We start from the raw sequence: 20,226 nt of genomic DNA on the forward strand, positions 1-20,226 counted from the left end.
GAGGCATGCCATTTTGGGAGCGAATAGAGGCAGAAGGTTGAAATTTTTCTTCAGCTGCTGAATTTAGCTTGGAATTTCCAGAAAGCCAAAATGTAAGTCCAAGTAAAGCAGAATCCAAAAGGAACTATGCAAGTTCAGCTGTTGTATACTTGATGCCTCTTGAGATCTCCGACCATCAAGTCAACTTGTGATCTATCACAATATTATCTTCTCCTTCATAATTTTTATAACAGATTTCTTTAAGTTAAATCCATTTGTGGATTTAACAGTACTATTTTTTTTATTTCCTGAAACATTGATTGTTGTGCATATGACTACCTAAAATAAATAATAAAAGTTTGCTTGTTCTTTTTTCTTTTTGTTAATAAAATGTGATTTAATTATAACTTGTATCAATTTAACTTCCAAGAGAGGGGCCTGTTTTCCCTAATCAAAACTCAAATTGTCAGAAAGCAGCTAGAGAATTTAATTCATTATTTTCATTTTTTTCTACTTATTTGCTGGTAAAGAATCTAGGCTGTAAGGTTACCCCACCCCCCCACCCCGTTTTATACACCAGCAGTAGGGATAGGATCCCAAGCGAAAGCATTCTTTGGAAGAGAAGTAGTAGTAACAATAACCAGGAAACAGCTAGTAAGGTAACAAGGTAGGCCAGGGTGTGTAAACTCAAAGGATTTATGGGAGACATGATATGAGACCTCCAACATTTAACCCTTTAGGCTCAGCAGTAGTTTTCATCTTCAGATAAAACAGCTTTAATATGCACTTTTTTTTTATTTCTACAGATGGCATATCTGCCTCAGAAGATACTACACTCATCTGTTGCTGATACTCTTCATGAAATCTCTGTACCATTTACTCCTATAACTTGTTATGGAAAAATAGCACCTTATTCAGCAGATAATAACAATTCCATACTGTCTAGAAGTTGTTTGTTGAATTTTACAACTGATAGCAAGATGGGCTTTGAAGAACGCAACAAAACAGTAAATGGAAAAGAGCATTCAACCTTTTGGAAGCTCTCTGAAGTGACCTTTCTACGAAAGGAAGAAGAAACAGCAAGAGCTACAGCTGGACTTGAAGAAAGAAAATGCTTAAAGAATACATGTATTTCAGAATTAGATAATAAACTACAAAGGGAAAGTAGCAGCCCTGAGATTCAAAAACTCAAAGATGTAAATTGGACAGAATTGTTTCTTGATCAGTCTCCTATTGGGAATAGCATTCAGGAAAGTAGTCCTTCTGTCTTGGATCACTGCATATTTAAAAAGATGGTTCAAAATAACGGGGGCAAAGATATCATAAATAAAAAGCCTGGCACTTTTGATCCAAAGCTATTAAGTGCAAATATTTTAAACAGTTCTGTAGCCTTTGAAAATAATTCAGAGAATTTTGAACAAGAAACTCCCGGGACTTTGGTAAATAAAAATACATTATGTCCTGCAAACATAATTTCAAATTCTATCCAGGCAGCCAAGAATAAAAATGAAAACTATTTTTGGGCTCCACTTAGTGACAGTTCAGATGAAGAGTGGGCAAACATGACAAAACATAATTTAAAGTGGCCGACTAGGGACAGCAAAAATTATAAAAAACTTGGTGACAGTGCTAACTTTGACAATCTGACCATTATGAAATATTTCAGTTCATCAATGCTGGAAGATGAAACTCTCTTCAAAATAATGCCTGACTGCTTTGAAAAATGCAATCCAGGAATGGAAACCTTGGAGATTCAAGAATACAAATGCAAGGATTTTACACAGACCCCAAAATATAATGATTTTAGTGGGACACAGAATTCCATGAAAAGCAACTACAAAGAGTCTAAAAATGGAAATATCCATTTTCATTCTAAGTTTACAGTAGGAAAAGATACACCGAGAGATCAGATGTCAGATATTGAAGCTCTAGAGAGAGCCTCAGACCAAAGAAATGAATCTAAATTACAGCAAACGCTGGAAATGGACAATACCTTTAAAGGGAGGAAATATATCGAAGAACAGGATGTCAATTTTAACAAAGCTACATATCAAAAAGATGCAGAATTAACATCTCCATTGGGCTATTCAGATACAGACATCAAGAGCAGTTCTGGGAGTTCATTACTGAAGACTTCAGAAAATGATACTTATAAAGAGGGCTCCGACTATCTGAATCACAGTCTTAAAAGCGTGAATAAGAGCAATATTGACTCTGTTATACTAGTTGGGCAGCCCCGGATCAGTGATGACCAGGTAATACATAAGCCTTGTATCATCTCCAAAAATGAGCAAAGCTCTGTAAATGATAATATTCCTGCAACTGATGGTGCTAAAGAGTTCTCCACTGCAGGTGTTAAAGGGGATGGTCATGAGAAACCACTTTATAGCAATACAGACCCATTAGATTTCAGCCATAGTGAGGGTGTTTTGGCTAAATATTATTTTTATTTGAACTATCTCAATGAGTCCAAAGGATTTCAGTGTGAAAATGCCCATCCGTTCTTTTTCTGCCAAGTACATGGTTTTTCCAAAGAAGCCAATTACGATACTGGATCCTGTTACTGTAAAAACAGTAGCATGAATGAACAGCAGACAGATGAAAATATGAACAATGACCTGGGAACTTCTGAAGGCAAGAAAAGGACCGAGATCATCAAACAGCAAAATCATTTTGAAGATCAGGTATTGAAGCCTCAGTTTGCAAATAGCGCCCCCAAACAAATGGAGAGAACAGGCACTTTTAAAGGTAAAATTGGACTGTTGTTTTTTAGTGAGATGTGTAACTATTTTTAAAAGTCATGCAGGAGCAGGAAACTTGATGCTTTGTTAGACTACGGTTTCCAGAATGTCTTATATTATCCATTTTGGTTGTGATGGTCAGCAGGTGAAATCAAAACTGTTTGGAGGACATCCAGCTGCTGTCCCATGTTACTTTGCCACAAACACAAAAGTGTTAGTGAAAGCTTCTAAATTTACTTAGAAAGGTTCTTTTACTCTTGTCCTATTTTATTGATAATTTAAAATTATGACTCCATGGTATGGCAGTGGCTCAGGTTTAATGGCATAATCTAGGAAGGGTATTAGCCATAAAGTCCTTTGAAAACAACAGGATTTATAGGATTTCATATTTAATACCTTAATTGTAGGGCTTATGTCAGTCACTCAGGAAGAATTTAAATTTATCTTCCCTGTATTAAGAAGAGAGGGAAATAACTTGCAGGCTATACATATCAGAGATGTATTGCAAATCCCGGCACTACCATGTGCGATGCCTGCCGCTGCCGCCACTACCGGTTTGCCCAAACCGCGAGCAACCTACCTCTGATACATATCCTTTGGAGTGTTGTGTGATGCCCTAATGATGCTGGGAACTTCTAGATTCCCACATGTCCTGTCCACCACATAATGAAAGAGAGCTAGCCATTAGAAATGTAAAAGAGTTTTGAACTAATATGTGCTATGGCAGTGGTTCTCAACCTGTGGGTCACAACCCCTTTGGGGGTCGAACGGCCGTTTCACAGGGGTCGCATAAGACCAAAGGGAGGGAGGAATGGAAAGAAAGAAGAAAAGGGAGGGGGGAATGGAAAGAAAGAAAGAAAGAAAGAAAGAAAGAAAGAAAAGGGAGGAAGAATAGAAAGAAAGAAGAAAAGGGAGGGGGGAACGGAAAGAAAGAAAGAAAAGAAAAGAAAAGGGAGGGAGGAATGGAAGGAAAAAGAAAGAAAGAAAGAGAAAGAAAGAAAGAAAGAGAAAGAAAGAAAGAAAGAAAAAAAAACTGGGTGGGTGGGGGGAACGGAATGTAAAAAAAGTAAACTTAATAAAGTGAAACTCATGTAAACCACGAACTGCTGCTGGAAGCAGGCAGGGAGGTTGTTTTATCCTGGAAAATCCCAGCCTGGCTGATCTTCTCCCAAACCAAGATTCGCAGATTAATCACTATGCTTTAATTATATTCAATTTGTAATAATGAAAATACATCCTGCATATCAGATATTTACATTACTATTCATAACAGTAGCAAAATTACAGTGATGAAGTAGAAACGAAAATAATTTTATGGTTGGGGGTCACCACATGAGGAACTGTATTAAAGAGTTGCGGCATTGGGAAGGTTGAGAACCATGGCGCTATGGTGAGAGAGTGATAAAAAAAATAAATCCTTTCTCTAGCTATCATTGTATGCGATAGCAAGTGGCTCTTCCATGATGAAAATATCTAGTTCTGGAAGAAAACGGAAGTGTTAAGCTGCTACTCAATTTAAAAACATGTCCATGCATTTGTTATTCCATTTCAACTTCCTTCCGCGGCCAGCTGTTTTCAGAGACCCCTAGGTTTTGTCTTCATTTTCGTTATTTACTAATAAATGTTGGCATTTTTCAGAATAGACTTAGAAATACATGAAATTATGAATAAACATATTTTCCATTTGAGACTTTTCATACTGTATATCCAAAGTATTTACTGTGCTCTGATCTCATAATATGTCCAGTCCTTGGCCAGAGTATTGATTTCCTTAAGGCTGGGTGCGCACCAGTGACGTGCGGTGAGGTTTATGGCTGGTGAGGCTGGTGACGTCATCAGGAAGGCGGGGAATGGGACCACGTGTGCAGGAGACCGAGGAAGCCTCAGCCTCCTGCACACGTGGTCCCATTCCCCGCCTTCCTGAGTCAATATGAAGGGGACCGTGGAGCACGAGCCGGCGGAGCGCGCTCCATGGTCCCCTTTATGTTGACTCAGGAAGGCAGGGAATTGGACCACGTGTGCCTTTTCCCTTTTCCCTTTTTTTTCTTTTAATGATAAGAGCGGTGAGGCTCTGCCTCCCCTGCCTCCCCTGACCGCACGTCCCTGGTGCACACAGAAGCTGCTGTGTATGCTCTTGGTGTTATTGCTCCGCACGAATGAGATAAACCTCCAAAGCACATTTTACCTAAAACATAAAGAGATTGCTCCCAAGTAAGGTAGGATTGTCTAGTTCAGTTCACCTTCCTAATGCTGCGACCCTTTAATACAGTTCCTCATGTTGTGGTGACCCCCCAACCATAAAATTATTTTATGTTTTCCGTATTTTTTCAAAAATATGTGTTTTCCGATGGTCTTAGATGACCCCTGTGAAAGGGTCGTTCGACCCCCAAAGGGGTCCCGACCCACAGGTTGAGAACCACTGGTCTAGTTCTAGCAACAAGTTGATTACTTCATAGTGATTTAGTAAATCAGGGGTGTCCAAACTTGGGAACTTTAAGACTTGTGTACTTCAACTTCCAGAATTCCCCAGCCAGCCATGCTGGCTGGGGAATTCTGGGAGTTGAAGTCCACAAGTCTTAAAGTTCCCAAGTTTGGACACCCCTGTAGTAAATCAAAGGTGAGAGCTGATCTTTTCCCATTTGTATTGGCATTGCTGTAATAATGCAAGCACTACTGAGGCTGGGCAAGTTCCTGGAGATAGTTATGTGTGATGTCCGATGCACATAAGAAAAAGGCAATGTTTTCAGCACAATGATGCAAACCTACTACCATCATTTTAACATTAGTTCCTGTGATTCCTTTGAGAATAGGCTTAATCTTCTCTTATACATATACTCTATTAATTACTGGCAAACTCTCTCCTCTTCCTTCTCAACTGAAAGCAGGTGCAGAGAAGTTGTAATTTGGTCCAGCATCTCTGTGACTACTGAAAGCAACATTTCCACAGCTGATATTCAGAGTTCCCCTTTTATGTCCAAATGTAATTAAATTGGGAAATCCAATCAAATTCCATTTGTTGTTTCTGGTTTTGGACTTATTTTATTCTATTAATATGCCTCATGAATGCCAAGGATGTGTTTTAGATGTTTACGTCATTCCCTGGGGCTCCTTTTAACTGCCTGTTGGAATTAACTATGATTGCAACTAATATATTCTGTGGATCATTTTTTATAGACCAGGAAGTTTTTGAAAACAGGAAATCAAGGCCAAAACAGGCTAGTCCTAAGAAACATTGGGAAAGAGCCAACATTTCATGCTCATCTTACGCACAGAGAGAACTGAAGCCAAGGTTTGCTTATTTAATATTTAATACAACCGTGTGAACAAAGCAGTGCATTTACAAAAGGCATATCTCCTCTGTGCTCTGGCTCCCATTTTTTAAATCCAGAATTTATAATGGTTCCCTGCAGATTGCTTTATACTTTATAAATATCTCATGATATCAACACTATTCTTTTAGAAGCACACTAGTATGTACCAGTCCTGAACAATCTTTTACTATTTTAAAGAGAACACTGGTTTTCTCTGTTAATGTTTTCCCTGCGCAACTATTTCCATTTAATTATGAAATACTAATTTGAGATGGATTATATTGAGTCTAGTACAAGTAATATTATACACACATATGTAGATTTTTCTAGTAATATCTTAAGTGTATTCATAGATGAAATCAGACAGGCTGCAGTAGTAGAAATTACACAGAAGTATGGTAAATCTTGTTAGTGGTGGTTCTGGCCAGCGTTACTGCTGGTTTGCTTGTGCGCATGCACGTGTGCGCTGGATGCACACTTCATGCACATGTGCAGTTCAATGGAAATTATACTGCGTATGCGCAGAACTAAAAAAAAAGATGGTGGCGGCGGCAACTGGGGAATTGGTTCCGAGGCAAGTCTTTTTCTCAACATTTTTACGCTCTTCTGCGCTTTGCATAGTTTTGCTTACCGTAAAGGGAATAACATTGAAGTGCATGCATGAGTATAATAATCTAAATAAAAACAATAGGCCTTGCCATAGGCGTTGTATCACCAAAATGCATGCATTTCACGAGAGTGGTGAACTTTGCACTTTTTAAAGACTAAAATTAGAGAGCCTGTTTGGTGTAGTGGTTAAGTGTTAGGCTAGAAACCCGGAGGCGCCTGAGGCCCCAAACCAGCAGGGTCACATAGATCGGGTCACACTTCGCCCTACGAAGGAAATGGCAAACCACTTGCAAAAACCTTGCCAAGAAAACTTCAGGAACTAGTCCCGGAAGTTGCCAGAAGACAAAACTGAATCAAAGGCACAAAAGCAAAACAAACTTAAATTGCTTGTTGCTTATTTTGATTTTTAAATTTCTTCATCTTTTGACTATTTGAAGGAAATTGTAATCTGTTTATTTATGGGCAGGTTAGCACTAAATTTGATTCTCCCAGTAAGTCTAACAATCTGTTTACTTATCACAGCAACTCAGATGTGGAGGAGGATTAGCTCTGGTGGCTGTTTCCCCCCTTAACAACAGCAAAACAACACAAGCTAAAGTAAGCTATGTAAACAGGAGAAATATGAGTGTTGTCATCCAGTATCACCACACTTGCCTCGGCTACCTGCATATTTTTCCTTGTTTAAGGCATGAAGGGAAAGTGTGGAATGGATAAGTAACAACTGGCCCAGTGATTTTGAGGCTGAGAAAAAAATGAGCTATATATGTAAATCAAATATTCTAAATATTGGTCCACAGAACATCTTGTGTAATTGTTTTTATTAATGTTGCACTATGTTTTTCTCTGTAGTAGATCACGGTGTGTCCAAAGACCTGCAACAGGCAAGAAGTTAATAAGGAAGAGCAGTTATAATTCCCAGAGCCGCCCACCTTCAGGTTTGTAGAATTTGAGGTGACATCCTTGTTATCAAAAATTCTGTTCAGTTTTCTTTCTATTCCTTGATCCAGAATAATCTGTCGCCAATCCACTGCTTCAGGACAATGGCAAGTACTCATTGCCACTATAATTAAGTTCATGAGAAATAAAACATATTAAAATGTTGTTTTTGCAACAGATCTCGTTTTTCAATAGTACTTTTACTAGTAAAATTAATCTAACTAGCAGTCTTCCAATATCTCAGGGGTTGCCACAAAGAAGAGGGACTCCAGCTATTCTCCAAGGCACCTGAGGGTAGAACAAGAAGCAATGGGTGGAAACTAATCAAGGAGAGAAGCAACTTAGAACTGAGGAGAAACTTCCTGACAGTTAGAACAATTAATCAGTGGAACAGAAGATGGATAGCCATCTGTCTGAAACGGTATAGGGTTTCCTGCCTAGGCAGGGGGTTGGACTAGAAGACCTCCAAGGTCCCTTCCAACTCTGCTTTTTATATCCTGGGTTTAATCAGTTTAGCATGTTTTCATAAGGAATCTGTTTCATCCCAATAAACTTTTTTTCCATGTTAATTTTTTGGGGGGGGGCTCTGCTATCAGTCATGGGGTGATCTGCACTGAACAGATCAGTGCAGATTGCTTTAATTAAAACAAGAATCAACCTCTCTGGGAACCAGTTGAATAAAATGAGTCTCCATTTTGAAATAATAAGATACAAAAAGTGTTAGTTTCTGCCATTTAAATGCTTTGTTTTGTTTTAGTTCCCTTTTAGTGGCTATTCTCTTTTTGTATTTTGCATAGTGATTTTGTATGTGGTCATGTTGTTAGTGTAGGATGGCCATATAAGTATTCTAAAAAATAAAGAAGCAAACAAATTATTTACCCATCCATCTATTCTAGTAATCAGAGACTGGTTCTTGGTTTATTCATAACAAAATTGGTTTCTGGAATTGGAAATGTACCCAGGGGGTCTGCTTAAAACTATGGTGGACTTGACCCAATGGCTCATCAGCATTTTAATTGACATCATTTACTAAAAGAGTGAGGGAATCAACTATTTGTTTTAGAGAAAAATAAAGCACAGTTTGAAACCATCATTTGCTGCTGGCTCTTCTGTTTGGCAATGTTTCATTCCTGCAGAGTGTTGGCAGTCAACCTCATTTCTGTTGACCTGCGGCAGAAGTCAGTGCCTCTTTTTGTTAACCAACAGTATGCGGAATTTAACATTGAGTTGGTGCCCTGGCTTCTGAATTACAGCATTTTCTCTCAATAACTAAATTCTGCCTGCCTCCCCTCTACATAGAAATGGAAGAATAATTTGCTACTGTCACCATCGTTCAGAATAAGCCATGTGACTTTGGCCATTTTCTAAAAAATATTTGATCTTTAGAAAAATTTTCTGTGCAACAAACTATTCTTTTTGTGTATAAATTCCCACAGAAATCTGTTAAAATGCATGATGTCATAGGTTTGTAGCCAGGGATTTTTTCCAGCAGCTGGAATCACATTTATTTATTTATTTCTTTACTAAGCGCTTATAGACCGCCCCCTCTCCCGAAAGGGACTCGGGGCGGTGTACAGTCCATATCAGAAATACATCATAAATAGCTATAAAATTAGACAATTAAAATTATTAAGTAGATAAATAGATAAGAGGAGGATAAAAAGGTTTAAAGAACTGTACAGTTAAGTAAATAATTTAAAACCCCAACAAATATCCTATAAAATTAAATTTAAAAAACAATCCCCCTAAAAAACCAGTAAGAAATATGTTTGCCAGGAGGTAGACGTTATAATTATGCCAGGCCAGCCAATCGGAACAGGTGTGTCTTCAATTTTTGTCGGAAGGAGCGGAAGTCGGTGGTAGTTCTAATGTCGGGGGGGAGGTCATTCCAGAGGGTTGGGCCCATCACAGAGAAGGTCCTACTCCTTGGTGTCGCCCGTTGGCATTGCCTAGTGGACGGCACCAGGAGAAGCCCCTCCCTGTGAGAGCAAATTGGCCGCAGGGATGTGTGTGGGAGGATGCGATCCCGCAGGTAGCTAGGTCCTGTGCCATGGAGCGCTTTAAAGATGGTGGTCAAAACCTTGAAACGCACCCGAAAAACCACAGGCAGCCAGTGCAGCTTGCGCAGGAGCGGTGTTACGTGGGAGTACCTAGTACTCCCCATGACTGCCCGCGCGGCTGCGTTCCGGACTAGCTGCAGTCTTCAGACGCGTCCCAAGGGAAGCCCCATGTAGAGAGCATTGCAGTAGTCCAGGCGAGACGTCACCAGTGCATGAGTGACCGTGCGTAGGGCATCCCGGTCCAGAAGGGGGCGCAATTGGCGCACCAGGCAAACCTGGTGGAACGCCCCCCTTGCCACAGCTGCCACATGGTCATCCATTGACAGCCGGGCATCTAGGAGGACGCCCAAATTGTGCGCCCGTTCCACAGGGGGCAATTGTTCGCCCCCTATGGCCAGCAATGGAATCAGCTGACTGAACCGAGGTGCCGGTAGCCACAGCCACTCAGTCTTGGAGGGGTTGAGTTTGAGTCTGTTGTCCCCCATCCAGACCCCGACGGCTTCCAAACATCGGGACATCACTTCGACAGCCTCGTTGAGGTGGTTTGGGGTTGAAATGTACAGCTGAGTATCATCAGCGTACAGATGATATTCAACCCCAAAACCACGGATGATCTCCCCCAGTGGCTTCACATATGCGTTGAACAGGAGGGGTGAGAGGACCGACCCCTGCGGCACACCACAAGTGAGTAGCCTCAGGGTCGACCTCTGCCCCCCTGTCAACACACATTGCGACCGGTCGGAGAGGTAGGAGCCGAACCACCGTAAAACGGTGCCTCTGACTCCCATCCCCTCCAGCTGGCGCAATAGGATACCATGGTCGATGGTATCAAAAGCCGCTGAGAGGTCTAATAGGACCAGGATAGAGGAACAACCTCTATCTCTGGCCCTCCAGAGATCATCAACCAACGCGACCAAGGCTGTCTCTGTGCTGTGCCCGGGTCGGAAGCCGGACTGGCGTGGGTCTAGATATTCGGATTCGTCAAGGTGTCGTGGAAATTGCTGTGCCACCACATTCTCAACAACCTTCGCTAAAAAGGGAAGGTTGGAGACTGGACGATAATTAGCTAGCTCTGTTGGGTCAAGTGAAGGCCTCTTGAGTAAGGGCCTCACCACCGCCTCTTTCAAGGCAGTTGGTAAGGATCCCTCACCCAATGAGGCGTTCACCAGGCCCAGAAGCCAGCCTCGTGTCACCTCCCAGGATGCCAGTACCAGCCAGGAGGGACACGGGTCCATTGAACATGTGGTGGGTCGCAGCCGTCCACGCAACCTGTCCAAATCCTCGGGGGCAACAGAGTCAAACTCCTCCCAGAATGGTCTCACAAGACTCACTGTTGACGGCTCGTCCGGTCAACTGGAGGGGGCCCAGGGTAGGGTAGAGCATCTGCAAATGTGGATGTATAGGAAAGCTTCCTTGATCCCAAAGTGTGAAAGGTAAAATGAGGCAAGAATTTATTTACGCATTGCATTTACAACACAGAAGATCGTAACTGGCACTTTTAAAAGGGACCAGGAAACTGACTGGGAGAATCAGAGTACATTTTGTTGAAAATTTAGCCACCCCAAAAGCTCGGAATTCAGGTGGTAGTTTCACAATTCGAACTGCACTATAGTTGTGACAGAATACATTTTTGCTTGGTAGAAGAAGAGATCGTTTCTGCATTGCCAGCATTCAGCAGAACTAGTAAGTTTGGGCTGGAAAAATGCAGACAGATAGGAGCAAGTATCACTTTGCTGTGATCTTGTGACTGTCTGGGCTTTTGCAACCCAGCTATGATAACTCTAGCATTCAGCATGTCAAAATGTATTATTTTTTCCATTCTCACATCTGCCAAGCAAATGACTGTAAAGCACTCCTGTAAAAAAAAAAGAGTACTTTAATATTTTAGTGCAATAGCTGTGCAACTTGAGTTACAATGAAAGGAAATTGGTATGAGCCAATGAAATTTCAAATTGTTCAATACATGATGAATGTATCTTGAGCTACAGTGGAATTTAAATGAATATTGCCAATTTCTATGATTCTGAAAAGCTTGCTGTGCTGTACCAAATAACTGCATATTTGGGAAACTCAACATTCGTATTTCTTTTCTAGGGACACAACGTAGGTTGCAGTATGAAAACGCTTCTCAGTATTATAACAAATTAAACATGGTAAGCATATGTTGTCTTCTAAGTTATACATTACAACTGTAGCACAGAAGCACTTGGAGAATGTATTTATACCATTATGTAGTTAAGGTTTAGAAGTAGAACTTTGATAACATTATAAATCAAATCTTTTCCAATCTTCTGGGTGAGAAGTTATTTAAGGAACTGACTTATTACAGCCAGTTATTATGATTCTTAAAGCCACTATATTTTTTTCAGGTTTGTGCAGAAGTGTGGACTGCTTTAATAGAAATGAGATATTGTGTTCATGAGAAATCTGAAATACTTGAGAATTATTTTTGAAACCCGCACAGCTATAATTGGATACAATATAAAAAGCATTTTTTAAAAGGACTGTGGCAAAGTTCCTTGTAGTTACAGAGCTGATTCATGAGTAGCATTCAAAGATGTAGAAAACCTGTTGCAGTTTATTCTTCCCATATTCTTAAGGATTTAGGGTCAGGAATTAAAAACAAAACAGTGTCAGCAGTCCAAGCATGCAAAAGAAAATTTCTCAAACATAAAATACACAAATCAAAGGACACATCGAATGGGATAGGCAGCAATAGTTTGAGAATTGATATCCATCACACCAGCAGACCCAGAGGGTGCCCCAGCCACACAAACAGCCCAGGACTTCTTGGGAACGATCTGGGCCTTAACTTTCTTTACATAAATATTCCAATAGAGGAACTAGATCTATTTAGTGCCTGACAAATGATCAAGCAGGATAGACAGGTGGGAGAGTATGTTTATATTAAGGTGACCAACTTTTTTACAATGAAAAGGAGGACAAAACACGTTCTATTGTCCAAAATGCTAAGGTGACCAACTTTTTTACAATGAAAAGGAGGACAAATAAATTGGAAAAAATATATCGTAAATAAAAGAAATATTTTATTCATTGCAACAATAATACACTAAAATATGATATATGCATAATAAAAACATTTGCAACATTTTATATTGTAATTATGCTTACATGCCTGTTAATTATTATTTAAATGAGTACTTTTCCATTGAATTAATATTTTTTGTCAATGTATCATCTTCTAACAATATATTGGAAATATCTGAACAAGAAATATCCTTCATATTGAATTTTACGGCAAGTGCTGCAGCTAGAGTATCAACATTCAATCTCGATTTCTCACTTGTCGAAAAATCATTGGCAATTGAAAAAAACTCTTTCAACTGCTGCATTAGTTCCAGGGCAGCACAACGTAAATTGAACAAGTATAAATAAATTTTCACATGGAATATGTTCATTTTTGAAATGGCTGAAAATAGCCACCCATCTTTTATCAATTTCAACATGTTGATTTTCCCATTGTATTAATTTTTCAGAATTTAAATATACATTCAGTCTTCTAATTTCTTCAAAGAGACAATTGTCGTCTATTTTAATGTCTAGCATTTCTTTAGATAAAAATTCAAGACAAGATTCAATATCTGTTCAATATACTTGCGATGAAGTAAAAAAAACACCATTAAAAACTGTTTAATAAAATACGTCACATAACGCGCAACAGATTAGCCTTCAAATATCAAAAAGGAGGACATGTAGGAGGACTCTTTTTGAGGGAGGACAGAACTTACAAAAGAAGGACTGTCCTCCCTAAAGGAGGACGGTTGGTCACCTTATTTATATAGGCCACGATAAGGGAATTTCCAGCACTTTATCTGCAAGCTTTTCTTTGCTGTTGTGCTCTGGTATCTGATGACTTCCTCCACATTTTTTCCAATTGTATGTTATATGTGTCTATATAATAGGAATTACGTTTCATTTTGTAGCCTTTTGTTTGAAGTTGTTTTATATAAAAAAAGACAGTGATAATTTAGTTTAAGCATTCAATATTTTTAAAGCATCCAGATTGTTAAAAGAAAAAAATAGTTACAGGTATCTTCCAGATGAGAGCAAAGTACACAAATAACAATTTGTGAATTAAATCATAAACTTGATCTGCTGTCTTGCTCACATGGTCTCATTTATTCAGTATTGATTTGACTCGCATGCTTGTCACTGTTATTGTTTTGGGATTCAATTGCTTTCTTGTTTTGTTTTGTTTTAGAAAAGTGACTGCAGTCTCACACCATGGCTGCTACTTCCTGATGAATTGTGGCTTTATGTTTTTTCCCTGCTGACTCATAAAGATATTTCCCAGATTTCCCAGGTCTGTCGTCACTTTTATCAACTAGCTGGAGATAAGTCCCTTTGTAAGTACATTAAAATGAATAAGTATTAAGAGGTTGGAGTAATATAATAATCCTATATGGTTATTTTAAAATCTTATAAGTTTAAACACATACAGGTATGCACATTTACTGTATATCTGGCTGAGACAACTGGAGCCAAGCCTTCATGCCCTGACATCAAATTAAAGTAACTTACATTATTTGTTTGCACATTTATGCAGTCATTGGAAATATTTTGCATTTTAGTTCTGTTTTTGTATTTCTGGTTTACAATACTTGTGCATGCTGTAAAGGTTCTTTGCTTCACTTTTGTCTGGCTATTATCTAGTAGAAGCATATTTGTAATTTTTAAATAATGCACTACTGAATTACCCCAAAAGGTTTTTGCATATTTTTAATGGCAGAATGTTTTTCCTAAGTGCAAAATAGTGAATTTCAAGGAAATGCTCACTCAAGATTAATAGGAGGAGAGCTAATCCTGAGCTGCATATAAAGTTGTGTGGTTCACTTCTCTGGGCCATGTACAGATGAGTAACTGGGACGAGCCATGGAGACTTAATATCACAAATGTAATCATCAGGGTTTGATCTTGACTTGAACGTTATCTTCAGAATGCACCAAAAGAACATCATTTCACTTTTCGTGTGTTGCACATCTGTGTTGCAAAACAGTTCTTTTGAGACATGATGAGACTGATAGTAGCTGGAAGGTTCATAATAAGTTGTGCGCTATTCCTCTATGCCATGGTAAACAGACTTTGAGTATTCATTCTAATGGCAGTACTGCATGTATGCGGAATCATATTCAGGAAACATTTGATGAAAGTTAGCTGTAGGAGCAAGGACATCTCTCTTTTGTGCTGTCTCATGACATTTTGCTGCCTGAGGTAAAGAATGAAATGCCTTCTTTTTCCAAGATGTTTGGCAGGTGAATCTTATACAGATAGACATACTGAGGCACAAACACTACTCACAGGCAGGCATAGAATAGATTTCTGATCACCCATGGATTACCAATATTTATATTAGCAGCATTTACGTGAGGAGCAACGTAGTAACAATAATGGCAGTAAGCATCATCATGACTACCAAATTAGGCCTGCATTTCAGATAACCATTTGGTGGTAGCAAGCAGTCATAGATTTCTGCATCTTATTGCAGCTATTTAGTGGGTATCTGAATTTTGCAATCTAGATCCTGTATGGCAGCTTTAATCAAATCACTATCTGCCAAGCCTGCCATGAGCTGGCTCCTGTCAGTCTATTTGTTAAACTAGGATGTTGTCAATAGACTTGCTCGTGATATGACTCACATAGTTATATAATACAGCCAAGTCAACCCTGAAAAAAAACAAATAGGGAGAGAGCGAGAGAGGGAGGGATGGTGAGAGAGGGAGGGAGGGAGGGAGGGAGGGAGGGAGAGAGAATCTTTCCTCCAAGATTTATTGCCTGAGGTGGCCATTTTATTTTATTTTTAATTTACATTCAATTAAAAAAAAAAGTACTGGAGTACCTGACAAACTAGGTCACGCCCTCAACTTTCATTATGTTATACATTTTAGTACATTGTGTTGTTTCCATACTTTGATGTTTATATAATATATTTAAAATTATTAACATTTTATTACATAAACAGCTTAGAATATTAAGAATAGGAAAGAGAAAGAAAAAAAATCTAATTATAGTATAAACTATAGTATAATAATGTGAGAAAACATTCCTGTTTCATGATATTTCCAACATTTGTTGCTATATGATTCGTCTAGCTTAGATATTATTTAGAGAAAACAGGTGTGCAACATAGGATTTGGTGCGGGTGACTTCTAAGAAATGGAAAATGCTTTGGACAATTGCTATAAAAGAAAACAAATTGAAGGTCATTTGCCCTATGTCAGTAGCTCTAGGCTTGTGTTAGTTCCCACAGTGAATTCCAAAGCAAACACTTGGCACCTTGAGTAAAGAAAGGCAGCCCATTAGATGCAGCCAAGATCTGTCTTTCAATAATGTGTAAATGTTGCGTATGGTGTGTATATATTTTAGGCTTGTTTTTGTAAGGTGCATGATCTTTGCATCATAACACACACACCCCATCCCTCAAAAAGTGGCTGAAAGACAAGGAGAAATACACTTTATCAAAAGTTTTAGTATAAGTTGTACATGTGGAATCAAGGTGGTAAGAAGTCTACTAAAACAGTTCTGAATCAATTTGGTTTACTGAACGTTTGCTGACATCTCACTGATTTGGTTAGTTTTTAAATTCCATTTAGAATTTAGAATAGAATAACAGAGTTGGAAGAGACCTTGGAGATCTAGTCCAACCCTTTGCTTAGGCAGGAAACCCTATACCAGTGACGGTGAACCTTTTTTGGCTCGCATGCTAAAAGCAGGGAGGAGCGCGGGTGTGTGTGTGTGCAGGCGTGCCACATATGCATGCGCTACCCCCCTCTGTGTGCATGCGCGTGCGACCAGCCCTCCCCCCGCTTTTGGCGCACTTTTTTCACCCTCACCAGGCTCGAGGCTTTCTAGGAGCCTGGGGGGGGAGTCTGTTTTTGCCCTCCCCAGGCTCCTGAAGAGGGTGAAAACAGCCCTTCCGCCCCCCTGGAGGCTTCAGGATCTTCCCTGAAGCCTCCGGAGTGTAGAAAACCAGCCCTATGGGCAAACAGGAAGTTCGGGAACGGAACTTTTTTCGCCCTGCGGAGTCTTCAAGAGGCTTCCCTGAAAGCTACGGAGGGTGAAAAACAGCCCTACAGCCAAACTGGAAGTCACTTCCTGTTTTTTCATAGGGCCATTTTTTGCCCTCCGGAGCCTTTAGGGAAGCCTCCTGAAGGCTCCAGAGGGTTAAAAAAGGCCCTATGGACAAACTGGAAGTGACTTCCGGTTTGGCTGTAGGGCTGTTTTTCGCCCTCCGGAACCTTCAGGGAAGCCTCCTGAAGCCTCCGGAGGGCGAAAAACAGCCTCAAAAGAAGGGGAATTGACAGGGCAATGCCTTTTGTGCCCTAACAAATGGCTCCGTGTGCCACCTGTGGCACGCATGCTATAGGTTCTCCATCATTGCCCTATACTATTTCAGACAAATGATTATCCAATCTCTTAGAAACTTCCAGTGTTGGAGCATTCACAACTTGTTCCACTGATATATTGTTTTAACAGTCATGAAATGACTCCTTATTTCCAGATTGCTTCTCTCCTTGATTATTTTCATCCATTGCTTCTTGTCCTGTCCTCAGGTGCTTTGGAGAATAGCTTGACTCTCTCTTGACTCCCTACTAACCTTTACATTTAGGTTAGTAGACATTTTTTCTATTCTCTCATTTTTTTTATAGCAGTGTTGACTTTTTAAAAAAGCAAATGCTTTCTTCGCATACAATGTGAACTTTAATGTTCTAAAACTCCACAAGTGATTATTGATCAATAATATAATTGGCACAAGTAAAAAAAAATCTGATATTGACATAAGCGAACATTCTTTCTTTCTCAGAAGTGCAATAATAAATAATTAAAAAATGTAAAGCTGTCTGCAGATAACATCTCCATCCATGCGTCTTTTTTAAAAAAAAGTTTAGGTGTTGGGGGATGGGTGGATGGGTGGAGTAGCCTTATTTGGAAAAAGTTAACCATTAAGTTAGTAACAATTTTCTTGCATAGCATTATCAGGCAATTGTGCTCTGTAAGAACATTTGAGTTTTGAGCACTTTATACCAAGGAGAACTCCACCAAATCTAAGGTCTTAAATGCAAGGAGATACCAAGTTATAAATTTAACCATAAAAATAGTTATGATTCTTAGGAATGTAATGTTATGAATGATTTATATTTTGGAGGTGGTTTTTCTTTAAAAATCATTACCTTGTTAAGTGGGTATATTTATTGTTCACAGTAGACAACAAATTTAGCTAGTTCTCTGTTATTTTGTAATTCATTCTCTTTGGGCCAAGCTAATTGTTCTCTTTATTTAAATTAAGTAGTTTAGAGAAATATGAATATATAGAAGGTAGATTGGTGTGAGAAATAGAGTTAGAAAAGAGTTACTGAGATTTCTAGAGTTGGAAACAGTTTATAATGAAGTTCTGCCAAGCTCTTGGATAGGGATAAGATAAAGTTAAGCTCTAAACATGTTAGATTCAAGAGGAATATTTTTAGAGGGTTCTATGTATTGCCATTAGTCCTCCTTTGGGACTAACTCCAATAGGATTAACTCCTATGGGATGCTGTGACCACACAGAATTTTCTGAATGATGGCAATTGGGACTGCCGCAACTGCCATCGTTAAGTCAGCATGGTCATGCAACAGCTTTTCAACCACATTGATGAAGGTGCTGGTTCCATTACCATTATCAAGTGATGATTACCTATACTCCAGTTGCAAGTAAAGTGCGGTAAGCTGGCTTGGTTGCATTGTCGATGTTTTTCTTGGGTTGGGCTCTAGAGAAAAGTTCAAGGCTCCTGTTGGGACATCTGGGGATCAAATATATGAAACCAACCTCTTCTTCTTTCTTCTATGTCAAACTGGCTCGCCAGGTCATGGCAAGTAGCACAGAGCTGCACAGTTTGGGGGGGGGGGGGCTGCTTGATGTTCCTCAAGGCAGGGGTGCAGGGCAACCCAAAAGGCAGAAAACAGAGGGAGACATATGGGCAGGTGGGAGAGTTGGAGGCAGTCCTTTACTTTACTGATGCTCGGATCTGGGAGGGAGCAATACCAAAATGTTCCAAATAAGCCTTTTCAAGAGGCAACTGAGTTTTCTAGATACCAGAATGGTTTGGTCTGGGTTCTTGGCTAACAATTAGTCACCTTCGCTTAAAGAAAGCAACGGGGATCACCAAGATTGTGGTTGCTAAACGATGTGATCACATGGGTATATTTAGCTTAAGAGAAAGAAGGACTAGGGGAGACATGATAGCAGTGTTCCTATATCTCAGAGGTTGCCACAAAGAAGAGGGAGTCAAACTATTTTCCAAAGCACCTGAGGGCAGAACAAGAAGCAATGGGTGGAAACTAATCAAGGAGAGAAGCAACTTAGAACTGAGGAGAAACTTCCTGACAGTTAGAACAATTAATCAGTGGAACAGCTTTCCTCCAGAAGTTGTGAATGCCCCAACACTGGAAGTCTTTAAGAAGATGTTGGATAGCCATTTGTCTGAAACGGTATAGGGTTTCCTGCCTAGGCAGGGGGTTGGACTAGAAGACCTCCAAGGTCCCTTCCAACTCTACTATTGTATTGTATTGTATTATGGCATCTCACTTTACAACCGCATTGCTTAGTAACAGAAATTCTACTCCCAATTGGGGTTGTAAGTCAAAGACTATCTGTACTGGATCCTCCTGGAAAGCATTGCAAGACTACTTCCTGTCTCAGTTGATCTTGTTTGAATATCAAGGTCCTTGTGAGGTTTATGGTTTTTCCCAAATCATGGCCATTGCTGTGATTTACAGTTTGTTTCTCATTCTTGCCTTTTAGTTTTTAACTTCTGATTCTGATTTGTTCTTCAGTCTTGTACACTGCTTGTCCTAGACTCCTTGGTTATTATATCACTTTAGATAACTGCCAATTCTGGCAAATTACAAATACCTTGAGTTCTCAATTTGGTCAAATACCACTTTCATTACTCTGGTCTACATTTCAAGATTACTATGATATTTTTAAAAATAGTTCTATGTGATGAATATTATATCATTTATTATATAGCTGCAATCAATCTTTCATATAGTATTCTTAGAGTGGAATAAACTTCACTAATTCTGCTAGAGTTTGCACCTGTGTAAACAAGCATGAAGGCATTTGTGAGGCATAATGGAAAATTATTTTATTTATTTATTTATTTATTATTTAATTTGACTTCTTAGTCGCCCCCTCTCCCCCCAGGGACTCGGGGCGACGTACAATGGCAAAAATATAAGACTGGATCTGAAGAATCATTAATAGAAGAAATCAGCCAGCTCTGCTTTTCAAACACTTTTAAGAATCAGTGCACCTTTGCTCTCAAAAAGTTGTCATTGCCTCTGGAAGAAATTGCACAGAGTTTTAAGAAAAACAGTTATTTCCTTTTTTCTTCATTACTCTATAACAAAGAGTTTAACTGAATTAGGAGAGGTACTTTTCAATTCTAGTTCATACCATTTAATTTGCTTGCTTTGATATCGTCTAGTATTTATTTGATACATTAAGTTTGTGATCCCAAGAGCTACTTTAGAGGAGGGTAAGAGGTTATTCTGTCTCAGTCATTGGAATTTTTAGTATTTGTTCAGTAA

At 39.4% G+C, this 20,226-nt stretch overlaps 1 protein-coding gene across 1 annotated transcript in view; it reads left to right on the forward strand.

Moving 5' to 3' along the window:
* Positions 1–20,226, forward strand: part of LOC309387930 (uncharacterized protein) — a 39,996-nt gene that overhangs the window by 3,008 nt on the left and 16,762 nt on the right. Inside the window, exons 2-6 of the mRNA XM_081944863.1 lie at positions 786–2,727; positions 5,895–6,009; positions 7,490–7,575; positions 11,731–11,789; positions 13,859–14,003. Coding sequence (XP_081800989.1) covers positions 786–2,727; positions 5,895–6,009; positions 7,490–7,575; positions 11,731–11,789; positions 13,859–14,003 — 2,347 coding nt within the window. The remainder of the gene's footprint in view (positions 1–785; positions 2,728–5,894; positions 6,010–7,489; positions 7,576–11,730; positions 11,790–13,858; positions 14,004–20,226) is intronic.

The sequence above is a fragment of the Natrix helvetica genome (assembly GCF_964273705.1).
Source record: "Natrix helvetica genome assembly, chromosome: 2".
NCBI classification, from domain to species: domain Eukaryota; kingdom Metazoa; phylum Chordata; class Lepidosauria; order Squamata; family Natricidae; genus Natrix; species Natrix helvetica.